Genomic DNA, 18,663 nt, shown 5'->3' on the forward strand with positions numbered 1-18,663 from the left:
ATTTTGGTTTTAATAAATATTTAAGGGAAAACTTTAAAATCATATTGCGCTTGAATATAATAACCTGCATAATGTTCTCTTGTTCTCACAAATGCCCCGTTGTTTTCCTGTTACAAACGACGCACGCAGAAATTTTAAAAGTTTAGCATAAATTTGCGTTAACGGGAAAGATAATGTAAGCTATAAGCTCAACTGCATATATATGCAAACAATGCAATCATTTTCAACAGCGCTTTATTTTGTCGACAGTCAAGAATCGCTTTAACATTTTTCAAGCCAATGCTGATTGTTAATGGTTTTTTCTTCTCATCAAGAAGGAGCGTTTGATAAACAAACAAAAGAGAGAGAGAGAGAGGTTTACATTTTCTCGAACATAACAAAAGTAGCGCCATTACGTAATTGTAACCTGCAAAGTAATTGTCAAAATAGCATAAAATTTTGACACATATCGGTTGAAGGTTGATACTATTCTGAAATTCTATACCAGTGTTGCCAAATACGTACAAGCCCGACGACCTATTGAGTGATGTGTTACGAAGTTTACTTTTTTAATTATAATCATTTTCTTGGGTTTGTTTTTGAAAATGAATATTTTTCCGCTAATGATGTAAAAATCCTTTTTCAAATCTAGTTTATCGTATCAAACATTTTATTATATTTTTGTTTAATTTAAAATCTTGCAAATCTTAAATCTAATTTAAAATCTTTACTACTATTTCTTATGGATTTTTAGTACTGACAGGAAGTTTACTTATCTCCCTTTAAATTAATTACATCTTTTGTTCAATTCAAGTATTCAACATGTCAATAATAAGAAAAAACTGACAACATTAAATAATAAATGCAAAATGGGTATATTAATGTCATTGATTTCTAATAACCTTGTATCTTGGCATGGTCTGAGAACTCTTTCAGGATGTTGTGCAATGGTTACTGTTGCGGTAATCTATTAACAATTTTTTGACAATTTTTTGAATGGTACCGTTTTTCTCTACTCTAAGACTTGCTAAGATATTCTTTTTAAAAGTTTTTTAAAAGTGTCCAAGTAGATAGATGATGGATATATTTAAGGCAGCTTCAGCGACTTTTGATAATACTGCGTGATGTTCTATTTCTCAGTCAATTTCTTCGGAATTTATATGAAGACTATAGTATGTCGCCTATGACCTAGGATATAAGCAAGAGATTGAGAATTCTAAACAAAGAAAAGAAATACTTTAATGGTATAAATGACTTCCAAATACTTACTTCACTTAAACCTCATAAAACTTCGTAAAAAAACGTGATCGAATATGAGCAACATCAACAAGTTCAGACCGATCTGGTCGCGTCAAGAAAACTGTTAACCAACTACATACATACTTGCACTTGCATTGTCATTAACCTTTCAATAATCTTTATTATGTTGTATTATTATCGTATTATTATTATGTTCTATTATTTTATATTATTATTGCATTATCATTATTATGTTGTAATATTATTATGTTGTATTATTATTACGTTGTATTATTATGCTCTATTACATTGAGGTTGTTGAATTACAATTCTTAATAGACTTTTGTAGGTTAAGGCAATATTAATTAAATATGAGCGTTGACCTGGTGGTAATATATATAATACAATCAATTAATGCACTAGAAAATATCGATTATTTAAAAATATTTTTGTGAGAATCAAACAAAATGCAACAAATCCGTTTGACACACCATATCAACGATCGTGGAATCAGTTGAACGATCTGTTCAAAAATTATGCCCTTCTCATGGGTGCGTCGCCAACAAAATAATATTAAAAGTTGGATATTCAAGATTCGAACAAAACTAAATACACTTTTATTGATTTATTTTTTCATGTGATTGGTATTTACTTATCTTACGTAATCTATAAGTAATAGCTAAAGGGTAAAGGAGGCAGAGAGAGCGAAGGCGAGACACCTTGAGATATATATTTCTCATTACTGCTTTTGTGGCCTTAGTTGATTTAGTGCTTTAAGATAAATATGAGGAGCTAGTAGTTCAAATTTTAAATATATTATATTCATATTAATGACAGTAATCCACTAATTTTATTTTGTAATGCTTTCAGTGACTACACCATTGTTTGGGAATAGTAGATGCTACGTAGATCCTCACACCTACGAAGACCCCAACCAAGCCATACGTGAATTTGCTCGCGAAATTGATGCTAACTATATAACCATAGAAGCAATTATTGGTAATAACCCCTAAAATTTGAAAAATCGAATTTATATACCTGACGTATATGTGTTTATTAGGAGGTGGTGAGTTCGGTGATGTTTGCCGCGGCCGTTTAAAAATACCTCCAAATTTTGTACAGGATATCGATGTTGCCATTAAAACTTTGAAACCCGGTAACATCTTCCGTGCGATTAGTTACAAATGCTGTTTTATTTTGGTGAACTACTTTTTTGTTTAAAGGTTCTTCCGAAAAAGCAAAATGTGACTTTTTAACAGAGGCTTCGATTATGGGACAGTTCGATCATCCAAACGTCATTTATTTGCAAGGCGTAGTTACTCGTTCAAATCCTGTTATGATTATAACTGAATATATGGAAAATGGAAGCTTAGACACATTTCTGCGCGTTAACGATGGAAAATTTCAAACTTTACAACTAATTGTTATGCTGCGTGGCATAGCGAGCGGAATGGCATATTTAAGTGACATGAATTATGTGCATCGGGATTTGGCAGCTCGTAATGTTCTCGTTAACGCTCAACTAATATGTAAGATAGCCGATTTTGGTCTGTCGAGAGAAATTGAAAATGCCAGCGATGCATATACTACAAGGGTTAGTATTTTGAGTCCCAAAGTTTTATGTAATTAACGGAATAATATAATAACTCAAGGGCGGCAAAATACCGGTGCGCTGGACTGCTCCAGAAGCAATCGCTTTTAGAAAATTTACCTCAGCCTCGGACGTATGGTCATATGGTGTGGTTCTTTGGGAAGTTATGTCTTATGGAGAACGACCTTACTGGAATTGGTCAAATCAGGTAAATCACGTGAACGTTTAATGCTTACAAAATTCACATTTCCAAAAAATCACGCGTAGGATGTAATTAAGAGTATTGAGAAAGGCTATCGACTACCAGCACCCATGGATTGTCCGGAAGCCTTATATCAGCTGATGTTAGATTGTTGGCAAAAGCAAAGAACTCACAGACCAACGTTTTCAAGTATTGTTTCCACACTGGATAATTTAGCTAGACAACCCCAAGCATTGCTGACAACCCGAAGCTCTCCCGAAAATGATGGTGCACATATAATGGACGGGCAAAGGGGTCACAATATATTTATCAGTACAGATTTGTGGTTGGAAAATATTAAGATGTCTCGATATTCTCAACACTTTAAAGAGGCTAATTTGGTCACTGCGCAACAGGTATATAAGTATTCTTTATCAGTTTATTTTCATCGTTTTTTAAGTAGCGCAATATATCTAAACAAAAATAATTAAGTAGCCTTAACTACCGTAAGGCTATTAAATAGGATTCATAAATTTCTAAATAAGTCGCATTTACAAATAATAAATAAATTTAAAAAAATCGCCTTGTGATAGATAATAGCAATTAAAGCTAAATATTATACACATTATTTTTTGGCCAGAAGAATTATGTAGCTGATTAATTGTCATGCTAGATGTAAACAAAGATTAATCCTTAACATGCCAAGCAAAATGGAGTAATATTTTTTATACCCTCCACCGAGCAATGCGAGCACACTGAGTTTGTCAAAACGTTTGCAAAGCCCAGAGAAAAGCTATTGGGATTGCATTATTATTATTAATCTGTATCAAATTCTGAGTTGGTTTAGGCACCACGTAATCTCTCTACGTAATTGTTTCTGAAAAACAGCCTGGAAATTAACATGTCACCTTTGATGAGAACACTGGAACGTTTGCATTTAGGCTAATACTGAAAACGAAATCATCAATTAAATCAGGTATAATGATAAAAACCTTTACCTTTGTTCTTACAGTACCCAATATTACACAATATCGTTATTTCCTTCTTTTTTTTTTAAGGTAAACATGATAGGTTCAAACGATTCGGCAAGAGGGAATATAATTTTCTTACTTTTTAAACTTTAAGACAAAATTCGTTATGATATAGTCACCTTTACGATTTTCCGGCTATAATATATACCCAACAAATATTTCAATATTTGCTTCACTTCTACCTTCATACTTACGAACAGTAAGCCTTTAAAAAAAAAAAAGGCCTTCACACAAAACAAGATAATATTTTTGTTATCTTATGACGAAAATAAATAAAGAGTTGTATAAGGCGAAATGGTATAAGGTATTTGAAGACCGGTCTTACTCGATTAAGATATTTTTACTTGTTGTCTCGAAAACTTAATGTAACTCTATCTTAAACACCATCAAGTGTATGTACAATTTGTTTTCTAAGGTTGTTGGATATAATAGCGCAATGCGTTGTTTTAGAGTTTATCTTCGAAAAAAGTTTAGTTTACAGAAATTATTTAAATTCGATCGACTTTTTCCTTGTTCTAGACAAAAACATTTATGCAGTTTAGCTAAAAAACGTACCGAAGATTTTCACGATAAATAACAGGACGATCAAGAATATATACAAAAGAAATATTGCCCAAAAAAGGAACTATAAAAAGAAGATATGCGTGGAAAATGAGACTTTTAGCAAGAAATAGTTTGCAAGGCACATGTTAATGATTTTACGCATTAAAAATTTTATATTCCGAACGACTTGAAAACATAATATTAAAAAATGATTTTAAGTAGGTTTTTATATAAGTTATAAGTTATATTAACACATCGAAAATTCGGTGTACGTAAAATCTTAAAATATATTAGCTAAAGCTCCCTATATCTATGTGTCGTAGAGTCACATCCGTTCAAGAATACGCTCGTTTCATGTGCGAAACGAATTTAACAGCTAGGAAATTATGCTGTTCAGGTTGTTTAATTAAACACTCGTTTGAATTTGCAATATTGTTTTCCCGTTCAGCAACTGATACCGATTGATAAATAATTGTAACGTGTACATAATCTTGAATTTTCATTCTTCATATTTCTTTATAAAATTTTGAAATTAACTCAAAACCGGGTTTATGTTATTCGAAAATGGTTCCATGCACGCTTGCAAAATACGCTAAAAATTGGCTGTCTTTACCACCAAAGATTTCAGCCATATTCTGTACACTTGTCTAACTGAAATTCGGTTTTCGCAAAATTTATTTGTAAAATAGGCAATGGAAAGTTTGACACTGAATTATAGCGACTGAAATGTATAATCTATAGTCGGGTAACCGGCCTTCGAAAGGGGATCCTCGATCTGTAAACATCACACTTGTTTGATTTAAATAAAATTAATTAAAAAAATTAAAGAATTTAGGACAGCGATAGCTGGAATGAAAATTCACATAAGAAAATCATAATGCGCTTATGAAAAAAAAAATGGTAAAAAAGGGTGAGAGTGCCGGCAAAAAAAAAGTGATGTAACCAAAAGCAAGAAAAACCTTACTATACACCAGGCAAAAAAACAAGCGACTAGAAACAATAAAATAAACGATCAAGTATTATTAGTTACGTAAATTGCAATTGCAATACTGGACAACCCACTTGCGTGGTTAAAAAGTGTCGAATAAATTAGATATCGTAAAATTCGTTTTTTCATATTTATAAACAAGTATATTACATGCGAAAAAGAAAGAATTATTCGCTTTCCAACTGCGGTTCGTTAAATAAAAAAGAAATGTGCGTAGAAGCAGCCCACAATGTTTTAAATATGGCAAAACAGAAGGAAAAAAGATGACAAACGAAGCACATACAATCAAAGCCACTTTGTTGCAACAAAAGGAACACAATATATTTTTTACTGCAAAATGTCCAAACAATGGCCATTTATGAGACCATTACATTTTACAAATGCTGGTCGCGATAATGTGAAAACGTGCGGTGTTAGCGTAAAAGATGGAAGCTCATCTCAGACGGATGACTAATCGGCACAGTCGCATGTGCCATCGAAGTAATCAGACCAGTAGATAGCAACACTGGATACAATAGAAAATAAAGAAAATACGACAGTAACACAATACGTGGTCAATAGAAGTGGAGATCGACTGTAAGAAAATAGAGTCGAAAGTAAAAGCCGTTAAGTAGAATTGCATGCAAAGTCGTTATTTTAACCTGATTTTGTGGTTTACTATCATTACTTATATATTTAATTTTAATAGGAAACATTAAACTAGAATAAACTAATTGAGTAAATTAGGTATTATAACGTATATAGTAAACATACATATTTTTATATGTAATATAATAAACAGTCTTATAAATTATACAGTATACAGTGCATATGTGTATATGTGTACGTAATAGATACATTAAAATGTGTGAATGACACTCCTTTTATTATACTCTTACAGATCTCCAGATTAACAGCTCAACAACTATCTGATATGGGTATTACTTTAGTAGGACATCAAAAGAAGATATTACATCAAGCTCGACAATTAGACACCATAATTTAAAGTTGATTTGCAACAAAATATCAATTGTTATTTACCTGTATATACGTAAAGTTATCTTGCTTTTAAAGGGCGCAATTAATATTCCGATGTTAGACAGGAATAGCAAAGTTCAAAAAGCGTGCCGATAGTCGCACGATTGGATACACACCAAATATTGAACGCAAAAAGCATTTTTGAGATTATCGAAGTTTTTTACATATTCTTCTAATCTACGCTGTTTGCTAACAGTATAGAACTTTAAAGTAGCATTAAGCTATTCGTAATTAAGATAATATTAAGATAATACTGACAAAAAACGAATTTTTGCTCTTTTGATATTAAGGTAACTTTATATAAATATATTTATTAAAATAATAACATTCAAAAATTGACATAACGAGCAAAGTTATTAAATGAAATATATGCACACACATATACGAATATATGGGGTAAAAAGAATAAAATACACTCATTCGTGCCAGATATTGTCAAAGTTTACAAAAGCAAAAAAAGTCAGATTCGTGATTTAAGATATATTCAAAATGATTCATTAGGGACTTGTAAATTCTCACTCAATTATAATAATTTATCACCCTTCACAAAACATAACTTTTCAATCCAAAACTGGAAGGTAACGTGTAAACAAACTTGATCAATTTATGTAGCAAAAGAAAAAAAAAGCGGCTAATACCAAATAAAAACAACGGTACAAGGAAAAGTTGAATAAGCGCAAGGTACACGTTCATTTTGCAGTTGAGTGTAGTAGAATAAATACCTTTTAAAAAACAGAAGGCAAATTTCATTTCAAATTTTTTTTGTGAAACAACAAGAAAAACTCAATAAAAAGTAAATAAAAAATGACTTATTTACCATTTTAAGTAAATTTGCAGACTTACAGTTTTTTATATTACTATTTTAGCAGCTGAGTAGGCTTAATTTTTGTACCTACATATTACAAATGCTCAACGGATGACCAAAGCATTTTTTTTTTAGTTATTCTAAAGATCACTTCAGGTATAAATTAGCCAAATTAATTTTTTGTAGTGAATAGTCTATTTTTTCATGTCTAATTTGAACAGTCGCAGATTTTAAGCAAATCTTAGTATATTAAATTCGTCCTAGCTCCTCAATTTTGGGTCGACTTTGCACCGCCTATCCATGACATCACTTCACGCATGTATGTTTTAAGTTTAAAGCTTGAAAGTCTGATCCACCTAGCTAGAAACCTGAAAAATAAGCTTAAAAAGAAAAAAATATACAATTTACCAAATTTTTCTTTCTATTTGGCTATTAATGTAAACAAATCACTTTTCGTCCCTGTGTGAAAAGAGCGAAAATTTTAAACAAAGGAAAATAAATATGCAACTAAAGACGTCTTACATTACTTCTTCCTATAATAAATTTTTCTAAAATCATTGATTATGGATACTAGAATACCGGAAATTATTAAACTGTTTTTTCTGCCAAATTTAAGCTTTCTCTAGGCGAAAATGTCTGTAACCTTAGTATTGACATTTAATTTATTATCAATGTGCTTATGATATTGTATAAAAATTAGAAAATATTGAAAATTTGCCATATGCAAAATGCAATACTAGAATATGAAATTAATCCCTTGACATTATCTTCGGCTTTTCTACAATCTCGAATCACATTTAAAAACGTTATATGAATCTTATGACACTTTCTAAAGACTATGAAATCGGTTGCTAAAAATCCGTAACTCCTGTAAAGAATTCTGCCATAGGAGAAATAACAATCGAAAAACAATTTTAATATTCTTGGAATATATATTTCAAGAAATCACCTGGCATTACGCGAATACTTTAAATATGTTAAAACAGAAGGATAAATTTTTTGCAATTTACTTAATTGTAGTATATATTTTACAAGCCGCTACAATTAATCAAAAATAATATTAAGTTTTTACCATATAAGTTAGGAAATATAAGTAATATCTGAGCATATTGACGTGAACGATCTTCTATGTTAATGGCTCTTAGCAACGCACTTTTATTCGTTGTCTAAAGTGGTCTATATGTAAGGCAATCAAGAGTCTATCAATTAAAACTTAAAAAAAAAATTATGAATAACGTCGCTGTTAAAAGGTGTAGGCTTTTATAATTCCTTAGTGTAATAATTAAAATAAAAGAGAGGAATTGTAAAAAGAGAAAAAGTCGGTCTGTACAATATTGAGTTTCACTTAATACAACTGGTTTTTTTTACGAGAATCTATGCTCATCAAGTCATTTACAAACTTAGACCTGGAGAGACAGATCAAAACAAACGCAGGCAAAGATGAAGAGAAAACAAGTGCTTGGTGCAATAGGCATGCGTAAAAAAAAAATGTTGATGTCACCCATGTTATCTGCAGTGTTTATTTGACTAAAAAAAAGCAAAAATTTTTAAGCTCTTACAGTTTGGTTTATAATTATAAAATCAAACATGATCAGAAATTTTTGATATCTATAAAGGCAAACATTGATGGCCGTGTCCTTCTGTGTTGTTTTTTTTTTTCTTAAACTTTATTCAACATGACTTTTAGTTTATAAAAGTGAAGTGTCTTTAAACGAAATCCTAAAAAAATTGTTAAATACACATATATAAAAATGGTTGAAAACGGTATTTTTAAAATCTATTACCTAGAGGAAAAAAAACTTGCGTACATATATTTACAAGAACGATATAAAGCCATATAAACTGCGCGGCAGCAAATTACAACTCAGCCCCGGCATATAGTTGTGTAATTCTTACACAAAATTTGAAATTAAAAACTTATTATTCCTATTTTTTTATGGTTATTCAGAGGTACGGGTAATAGAGTCGGAAAATTAAGGACATAAAAGATAAGAGATGAATAAATCAACTCAAATAAGGAACAAAAGAGCACAAGATAATTACTATTGTTTTCGCGTATGATATTTCTCGAAACATGTAAGCTTATGCAATGGGACATTACAAGATTTGCAAACGTACCGTGTATACCCAAATCTTTTATTTACAGAATGCAGAGTGCATACTCTGCATTTCCGTTGAGGACATGTCTTGCTTCCATTTGTGACAATAGGTACTAGTTTGTATTTTTTCATGTCTTGGGATAAACGTCCTGGGGGGTCGTGTTTCGCTGTTTTTACTGTTGGTTTTACTATATTCGACGGTCTTGCTTGTATTGAGTCAATATTTTTAATTTCCTCCTCCTCCCATTGTGTCAATGCTATTGCCACATTGAGCAATAATTGCTTATATGTGTTTCTGCTATTTCCTATTTTCTTTTGGATAAGAAATATATTGAAGGAATCAGCATTCAAAAAATGAAGCACTGCCTTTTGTGTCCATTTACAACTTTTTCTAAAAATATTATAGTACGACATGTACTGGTCTGCACGGTCAAGTCCTTTCATATACTTATTATAGTCTACAACAGAGTTTGGCTTGATTTTCGTCCCGGACCAATGTGGAACGTTTACAGTCTTTGCGGAATGAATCGTCGAAATCATTTTGACGATTCGGTTCTTGTAAAACGACTTGCCCCTTTCTTGCATATTTCGATTCATGTTCGTTCAATATAAGGCTTTTTAAATTTTGTGGAAATCCTCTATTCGCTCTAATTGTCCCGCAAATCCTTGTTTTTCTTTGCAGGAGTAATACTGCTGTACGTACACTACTACAATGGTTGTCCATATAGATATGATGATATATTCCCACATAGGGATTCGAGATTGATAGGACCGTATCTTGTAATGTCGCACCCGCGCCTGAGTATATTTTGAAATTGCATATGTATCAAGATGATGCTTTGCAGAGCATCCGTATTAGAATTATATATTTTGCGATTTTTGCGGTATTTTATGTGCGGAAAGATAATCTACCGCGCCAAGTTATAATGGCTTTATCTAACGGTAATTGCTGCTGTGGTGTACACACAGGCTGGAGTTTGTTCTGTAAATAGTTTAGAACTTCTCGGATTTTGAGTAACTTACCCGATTTAACATGTAGCAGATCATTATTACAAAAATACCACATCCTCCAGATCTGCATGAACCTGTTCCAACTCATGGTTTTTGGGAAGATCGGGGTTTCAATATATGAAGTGGTCGACCATTATCATATATATCATCTTTCCTTACTTGTCCCATCAAAGTAATCAATCCGAGAAACCTTTTCATCTCTTTTACCGTCACGTCAACTCATTTTAATGCTTTGTATTCTTTATATTTTCTTGTAACTTAAGCGTGATACCTGTTTGTTTCCGTTGCTAACAATTCAAACAGATCATCACCAGACAACAGCTGTGCGGTTGCCTATTCGTCTTCTTGAGCTTCAGGCACGGTGTTGACACATGCAGTTCGACCATATGCCATGTGTGGTGTTCGTGAGCATTTTATTATATTGTTACGGAAATCCCAAATCTAGTTCGTACCAGCTAAGAGATTTTCCCAAATAATAAATTCCTTGGAGAGGAAAAACCCAAGTGCACATTCGCGGCGCGTCGTGCAGCTACAGGCCAATGAAAACGATTAGCGGAAAAGCAGACAGGGATTAAAAATAAAACCATAAATTTAGGTATAGTAATATGCTTGCAAAAGTGTGTATACATAGAATATTTGTGGAAGGGAGAATCAGTAGAAAAAGAATTTCGAGTTGAACAGTGGAAAGTAATGCCAAAAATAAATTGTGAATAATCCTACAAAAAAAAAAAAATTGTTAGCTAAAACGATAGATCTACCCGGTCGGTCGGCTAAGTGCTAATATCTTTTTGAGTCGGGACGAGCATCGAAAGGGAACTAAAAATGGTTACGCATATTGTAAATATGCAGAATTGGATGGGGGATCTTTGGTGAAAGCTAGTAATGGCGGAAGGTGCTATGGAATGAAGAATAAAGTGAACATATTGTAGGTAAGTCATCAGAGCGTGTGTTTGTGAGTGTGTGTGTTTTAAACAAATAATAGCTGTCTTGATAATGACTTAACTGACAAAATAGTTCGTATATATCGACCGACGAACTGAGGACAAATGAAAGAAGGAAAACGGACGAAAAGATAAAACAGAAAAAGAGGCATATCAACTTAAACGTACAACTTACTCATATTTTTTCTCTTTTGTTGTAATAGGTCAGCTGGATTAGCTAGGCCAAAAATATAAATAATTCCAGCCCGTTATAAACGTTACATAAGTTTAATAGTAATGCCGAAATCTCATGGAGTAAATTACATGTTAAATTCAGTTAATTAAAAGTATTCCAATTTATTCTTTTCCATTTTTTGTCTTACAATTTAATAAAAATGAAAGCCTTCCTTCAGAAAATTTTCCAAAATAGAAATTAAAAAATTTTATACTATAAATATACGGACACTATTACAGTCAACTATTCAATTTATATAACGGCTTTTTAAAAGAAGGCACATAAACCTGACGATGAACAAAGCTTCATCAAAATATCTCAATTCGCGGCCTGTGGCTTGAATACAAAAAAATAAGCCAGGCAATCAAGTTTAGATCTGTTCAGAAAGTGATTCGGGATCGATATATTAAAAAATGGCTCTGTACCCTAGTAGAATAAGTAGTGTAATGTGTAAAAGCGAGTTTAAATTCCAATTCCTGAGCGACAATGGTTTCTAAGCGTACTTCGCGTGTTGAAAAACTTCACATTACATATATAACACATAAGAAATATATTGCTATTTAAAAACTAAGAAGCGATTAATAGAAAAGTCTCATTTACAATTAGTTGTAGATAATAATTTGCAAGCTAATAATTTATGAATTAAAAGTTCTTCAAATGAAAATAACTTTTTACCTAAATTGTTATTTATTAGTTTAATTTTACATATATTTTTTTGTACGTTTCATATATGCAGCAAAATATACGGAATGTATGTTTAAAACAAAAATATTAGTTCATATATATACTCAGCCGAAAAAACTTAAATTATATACTTAACAATCTTTAAAGCATAAAACAGCTTTTCGCAGTTGCGCACTTGACTGTGCGCCTTTGAAGGAGGATTACATAGGATTCAAAAATAGAGCTAAAAACATAAGACTAAAAAAAAATAGAGCGACTGAGAGAGGCTATGTAAATACTTTTTAAAGTTTAGTCACAAGTATTTTTATTTGTGTTCAATGATTTACGTAAGAAAAGTAGTTTATAAAAAGAGGATATAAAATATTAGCCGAAAGTAGGCCGTTTGGGTAATTCAAAGGGTTTCAAGCCTAGTTTTTATTCTTGTTTGGTTGCAAGTACATGGTTTGTGAGTTATTATTTTACATATATATGAAATTTTCTAAATAAATATTAACGCTCTAATTTATATATCTTTCAATTTTCATTCAAAGATTTATACTTCTGTGATGTGCAAATCTATGTGAATTTTAAAATAATTTAAAAAAAAGTGGTATCAAAAAAGAAAGTTGTCAACAGAAAATCGAAATATATTAGAAACGCGAAAAAAAAAATTTCGATCAGGAAGAAATATCCTGATTGACGATTATTTTAAATAATAGGCTGAATTGTGATAAGAGACCCTATGAAAGTGTGCAAAAGTGACTCTTTAATAACTAATAAAAATTTAATAATTGAAATTTAATCTCCAATACCAAATCATTTTGAAGGCAAAACAAAAACAAAGTAAGTAACTGTTTGTGCAACGTAGCTGAGAGAAAAAGTGCATTATATCATAAGTTGTTATATTCCACCTAATTGTAATGTTTCTGATTCTGTAACCAACAGGTTATTTTCTTTCAGATCCGACATATCTGCATTAATATGTGGGTATTTTAATGCTCACAATGTGTGTCCTTTCTCTAATTCAAGATTTTCTTGAAAGCCGCAATTTAGTCCTACTAAATAATGATGATCCTACTCATTCTGGTTCTGTCTCTTCTTTCATAGATCTTTCGATCTGTACACCTACTCTGAGTTCACCGAGTACAATAACACCTTAGGTAGTTCCCACTATCTGATCGTAATTGGTCTTCATTTGTATCCTAACATTCGTTGCCACCCACATACTCATGTTCCAAACTATAGCAACCCCTCTTTACTTAACAATACTATCCGTAACATTTCAAATACCGTTAAAGCCAATGAGTCTTCGGGTTGTTTCTTTTACAGCTTCTCAATGATTTCCGAGCCGAAAAACTTCTAAAAAATGATACCCTTCTAATCATTGGTGGAACACGGCATGCAACCGAGCCGCCGCCAAATTTATACTCGTTGTAAAAGCAAAAGATCTTCTTCTATAATATATTTCAAATTTTTGGACGATGTTAGAAAGGATTATACTTATACTCTCAGGCTGGAAACAATTTGTGAAAATATCAATAGCGACATGTCAATCCCTTTGGCGTAGTGCGAGAATTTTCAGAGGTATCACGCCCGCTCGTTGTTTCAAACCCACACAGCTCTTTAACAAGCTCTTTGACAAGCTTGCTGGACCTTCTGGCCTTATAATCCCTGTATCACTTGACGAAGAACGTGATAATTTTTTCCTAAATGACATATTTTTCTGAACTTTGCTAGCTCTGTGGTTGCTAAGAACCACATTATGTATTGAACACAACTCAAAGTTTGATCCTGTTAATATTAACTTCTTAAATTTTGTCCTTCTCTTTTTGAATCTCCCTATCAAATTCTGTAATTTATTATATAACATCTTTCTCTACAAGAACATGCTAATTAACAATGATGATGCTGTTGTACAAGGGAGATCTGGTACTTACATATTAACGCCACAGCAGCAGTCGGCGACCGAAACGAATTTACGAAAATTGACTCTTCGTGCGTTTGTACAACCGGGGTCTGCTGATTTCGCATTTTCATATTCCATCTGCTTGTGCTTATGTTAGAGCTAGGCTAATGGGTATGTCAAGGTAAGGCTGGCAGTAAACTTAAATCATATGTATGTTTCGTATTTCTTTGCAACAAAGGAGACCTCTTGATGAACTAATGTTGGTTGTAGTCCCACTTTTGAAGGTAGCGGAAATTTTTGAATCCAAAGAGGAGTGAGGTGATAATGACAAAATGAGTGCAGATTGCAAAACTGACAGACTATTCTGTAGACGTAGGCAAAGCTGGCGTGGACTTAACGATAGCATCGAAGTGCAGTAATGAGTAATGCTTTCCCTCATAACGGCGACTAAAACCGGGTTTGAAGTTCTTTCCTTTGTGGTCTTTTTTCAGTCAGTTAGAACATGCTTCCAGTTTTCTGACCTCCTTAAAATGTTATGCGGGGTGTAAACTTCAAAGCTCTGAACAATTGGTAGTGCGTTCTTGGGAGATACGGATCGTATGGTGCAGCAGCGGTTACAAGAGCATTTCGACCACGGGCAGAAGTTTTTTCGCTGATTTGTTTGACATTTCGTCTGCCCGCCGCCTTTAAATATTTTATAGCAAAGGCACCTCTTGTCCAAGAACCGTAGAAGGCCACGGGAGTTTGTCGATAGTTAAAGACGATTCCCATTTCTCTCGTGATAACACATCAAACTTTAATGTGATTAAAAGCAAAAAAAATTTGTCGGAAAATGGTTGTTTTGTGCGTATAAATTGCACATATATGAGCCTTAAGTTCACTAAATTGACGCAAGCTCACCGCACTGGATTCGTCTTGACACCTTCCACGCAAAAACGACTGAATATATGCCTAAAAACTAGTTCACTATGAAATAATTCTTCTAACAAATCAATGGCTGTGACGTAATTAGGTTCAAGCGATTCCAACGGTGGTTGATGCCTATTCGCGGTTTATTGAGTTATATTTGTAATAAACATAACCGTAGCTATTACCAAAAATGCTCGTAATATCACTTGAAATAAATTTGTAAAAATATTTGTCAGAGTTGTAAAATACTTCCATTTTTTTTGTTGCTGAAATGTATATGTACAATACTAGGACAACGTTTATTTATTTATTTATTTTATTTATTTATCTATTTCTTCCACTTATACAAGAAACTCAACTAAAACAAAATGGCAGTCGAGTTCAGTTGACTCTTAAGTAAATCTTAAAGTTATTTAATAATAAAACTTAGTATAAGTACAATAAAACAAATAAGGAGGAAAAAAAAAGCATGTACACAATTAGCATAGAGCCACGCCCACAACCGATACAGGACCAAATTGCAAGTGAACCCCTAAGCCATCGCAAACATGCATAAGCTTGGCAACCGATAATTGTTAACAACAAATTAATTTTCGACTCATAATGACAAAATCTAAGGTTAAATCAGTTTAAGTACGACATAGGTAAATCGCGCTTGTTGAGCAAGATTGCTTTAATGGACTTTAAAGAGTCCGTTAATGAGAATAGATGATAGACATCATTTAGGTTCTTGCAAACAACTCTGAGCGGGTTAAACAGTTCAAAGTTATATTTGCATTGACTAAGCTTTATCAACATAAAGTACCTAGAGAAGCGGTTAGGGACATTAAAGCAAATCTCACGAAGTAATGCGGGCGAATCAATTGCACCATTTATTAATTTGATTAGGAAGGAAACCCCAAGAACAAATCTACGTTTCTCGAGTGACGGTAAGGATAACAGAAGCAACCTATTTTCATAGGGTGGAAGAGGGGAAATCGGGTCCCAACCCAAATTCCTAAGTGCAAACAGCAAGAATTGCTTTTGTATAGATTCAATTGAACCAACGTAGCATCTGTATGAAGGAGACCACACAACAGAGGCATACTCAAGAATAGGTCTAACCAAACACGTGTAAAGCCTTTTAGTAATATAAGGATCATCAAGCTCTTTGGACCACCTCTTTATAAAACCAAGAGCGGACCTAGCTTTGCTTAACGAGGACTCAATATGCAAATTGAAACGTAACCTATAATCGAATAGAACGCCTAAATCAATGAACGAATCGACGTCTTCCAACCTGTGCGAATCAATGAAGCATTGGGTACTAAAGGACTTCCTTCTTAAGAAAGAAAGCTTCTTACATTTATTTAGATTTAGCTTCAGAAGATTGAGGGAGCACCATGCAACCAAATTGTTCAAATCACTTTGAAGATGATGTGATTGCGATTCTACGGAAAAAGAAGTAAATAGTTTCACATCATCAGCATACATTAAAATCTTACTGAATTTAATCACGGAGGGCAAATCATTGATGTAAAGATTAAATAAAATAGGTCCCAAGTGGCTACCTTGAGGTACGCCAGACGTCACGGGAAATTCATCCGAGGTAATGAGGTTAAACAAAACCCTGAATGATCTACCATACAGATAAGAGCTTAACCATTCAACTAAGAAGAGAGGAAAGCCAGAGGTCTGGATTTTAAATCTAAGAAGTCTATGATTAACCATATCAAACGCCTTGCTAAAGTCAGTGTAAATGACATCAGTGCGAGAACCACTAGAAAAAGCCTTGAAAACATGAGAAGTAAACTCCAACAGATTGGTCACCGTAGATCTTCCCTTTCGAAAACCATGCTGGAAAGGAGAAATATACAATTTCATGGAAAAGGCTATATGCTGAGCCACAATTCGCTCGAACAGTTTAGGTAAGACACTCAACTTGGCGATGCCTCTGTAGTTCTCTACAAGTTGCCTACTACCACTTTTGTGAATAGGAATAAGGAAAGAAGTCTTCCAACACAAAGGGAAAACACCTAAATTCAAAGACTTATTAAAAATCTTTGAGATAACATCACAAAGCTCGCCAGCACAAGATATAAGTACACATGAGGGGATGCCACCGGGTCCAGGCGAACAATTATATTTCAGAGAGTTCAATCCTTCAAAAACGTCATTTTCTGATATAACAAAGTTAGGAATTGAAACCGAATTAGAAATCGAATATGGATAATTTTCCGATAAATCAAAATTGGCAGTTGAAAAGTTCTGTCGGAAGTATTCCGCAAAGAGATTTGAGGATTCAAAATCATCCGAGGACTCGGAGCCATTAAAAGACACAAACGACGGATTTATGGAGATTTTTCTTTTGGAATTAACGAACTTAAAAAAGTATTTAGGGTTAGCAAACAAGGAGGATTTAACAAACTGAAGGTATCTGCAGTAGTATTGGCGGTTGAGGGAATTAAATTTATGCCTTGCAACAGAGTAAGCGAAATAGTCGAAAGAAGAACCACTTTTCGAAAATTTTTTGAACAACTTGTTTTTTCTATTCTTGTGCCATTTAATTGTCTTATTAAACCACGGGGGACACCTGCTTCGAGGTCGACACTGTTTGATCGGAACAGATGCAGCAATAGCTAGATTTAATGTATTGTAACGATGACAATAAGCTTTCAATACTACCGGTTGAGAAATGAAGCCTCAAATGTGAAACACAATGTTTTAGCAATATAATATAGATTTTATGAAAATCATAATATTTATTTAAAAAAGTTTGATTTGGCAGCATTTCAACGAATCATCATTCATATGATGAAAGGAAATGCATATTGACGGATGATAAGGATCCTCAGGTAAACTAAAAGGTGGGCAACGATTTACGTTAATCTTGGGAAAATTTGCAAAGCAGAGATCAAGAAATCTCCCATTACAATTAGGGGTACCATTGTATTGAACTAAATTATTATCAAATAATTCATTGAAGAACACAACGGCTTTATCAGATGTTGAGGAAGGAATCAAACAGCCAGAACTATCACTGTAAAACCAATTGACTTGAGGCAAGTTGAAGTCACCCAACGCAAGGACTATATCGGTAGATTTAGATTGCTTGGCCACTTCACAAATGAGGGCGGCCTGTTTCTTATATACAGAGATATCCGAATTTGGGGGAATATAGGAGCAGGTCACATATAAGTGTTTGTTAGGAAATTTCACTCGAATGGCGATAAATTCAACATCGGGAGTAGTTGGAAATTCAAACGAATAGGTGGGGAGTGCCGTAGAAATAGCAATTAAAACACCACCACCATTGCGATACAAACGATCGTTTCTGAAAACTTGAAACGAATTATGGAAAAGTTCCGACGAATGTAGAACTGGCTTTAGCCATGTTTCAGTGAAGACCAGACAGGAAAACTCCGTACTCACTGAATTTAGGAAGGTAGAACGAATTTTTGAATTTAGGCCCCTAACATTTTGATAAATGAGAGAAAATGAGGCTGAAGAAGTATTTAGTTTTTTGAAGGGGAAAGAGCTAATGCATTCGCATTACGGGGTCGGTCC

At 33.2% G+C, this 18,663-nt stretch overlaps 1 protein-coding gene and 1 long non-coding RNA gene across 5 annotated transcripts in view; both read left to right on the plus strand.

Moving 5' to 3' along the window:
* LOC119643525 (ephrin type-B receptor 1-B) overlaps positions 1–7,341 on the plus strand; it is an 88,691-nt gene extending 81,350 nt beyond the window's left edge. For 3 of the 4 annotated variants that reach the window (XM_038042892.1, XM_038042893.1, XM_038042895.1), the window contains 6 exons: positions 2,089–2,217; positions 2,279–2,374; positions 2,442–2,812; positions 2,871–3,017; positions 3,077–3,406; positions 6,433–7,340. In XM_038042892.1, the coding sequence (XP_037898820.1) occupies positions 2,089–2,217; positions 2,279–2,374; positions 2,442–2,812; positions 2,871–3,017; positions 3,077–3,406; positions 6,433–6,537 (1,178 nt within the window). In that variant the 3' untranslated portion in view covers positions 6,538–7,340. Of the gene's footprint in view, positions 1–2,088; positions 2,218–2,278; positions 2,375–2,441; positions 2,813–2,870; positions 3,018–3,076; positions 3,407–6,432 lie in introns of all 4 variants that reach the window. The other variant, XM_038042894.1, reaches the window with a different exon arrangement.
* A 3,754-nt stretch (positions 7,342–11,095) lies between these two features.
* LOC119643537 overlaps positions 11,096–18,663 on the plus strand; it is a 14,812-nt gene continuing 7,244 nt past the window's right edge. Inside the window, exon 1 of the long non-coding RNA XR_005248322.1 lies at positions 11,096–11,413. This is a non-coding gene — a long non-coding RNA (uncharacterized LOC119643537). The remainder of the gene's footprint in view (positions 11,414–18,663) is intronic.

The sequence above is a fragment of the Glossina fuscipes genome, unplaced genomic scaffold (assembly GCF_014805625.2).
Source record: "Glossina fuscipes isolate IAEA_lab_2018 unplaced genomic scaffold, Yale_Gfus_2 61185, whole genome shotgun sequence".
Taxonomy (NCBI): domain Eukaryota; kingdom Metazoa; phylum Arthropoda; class Insecta; order Diptera; family Glossinidae; genus Glossina; species Glossina fuscipes.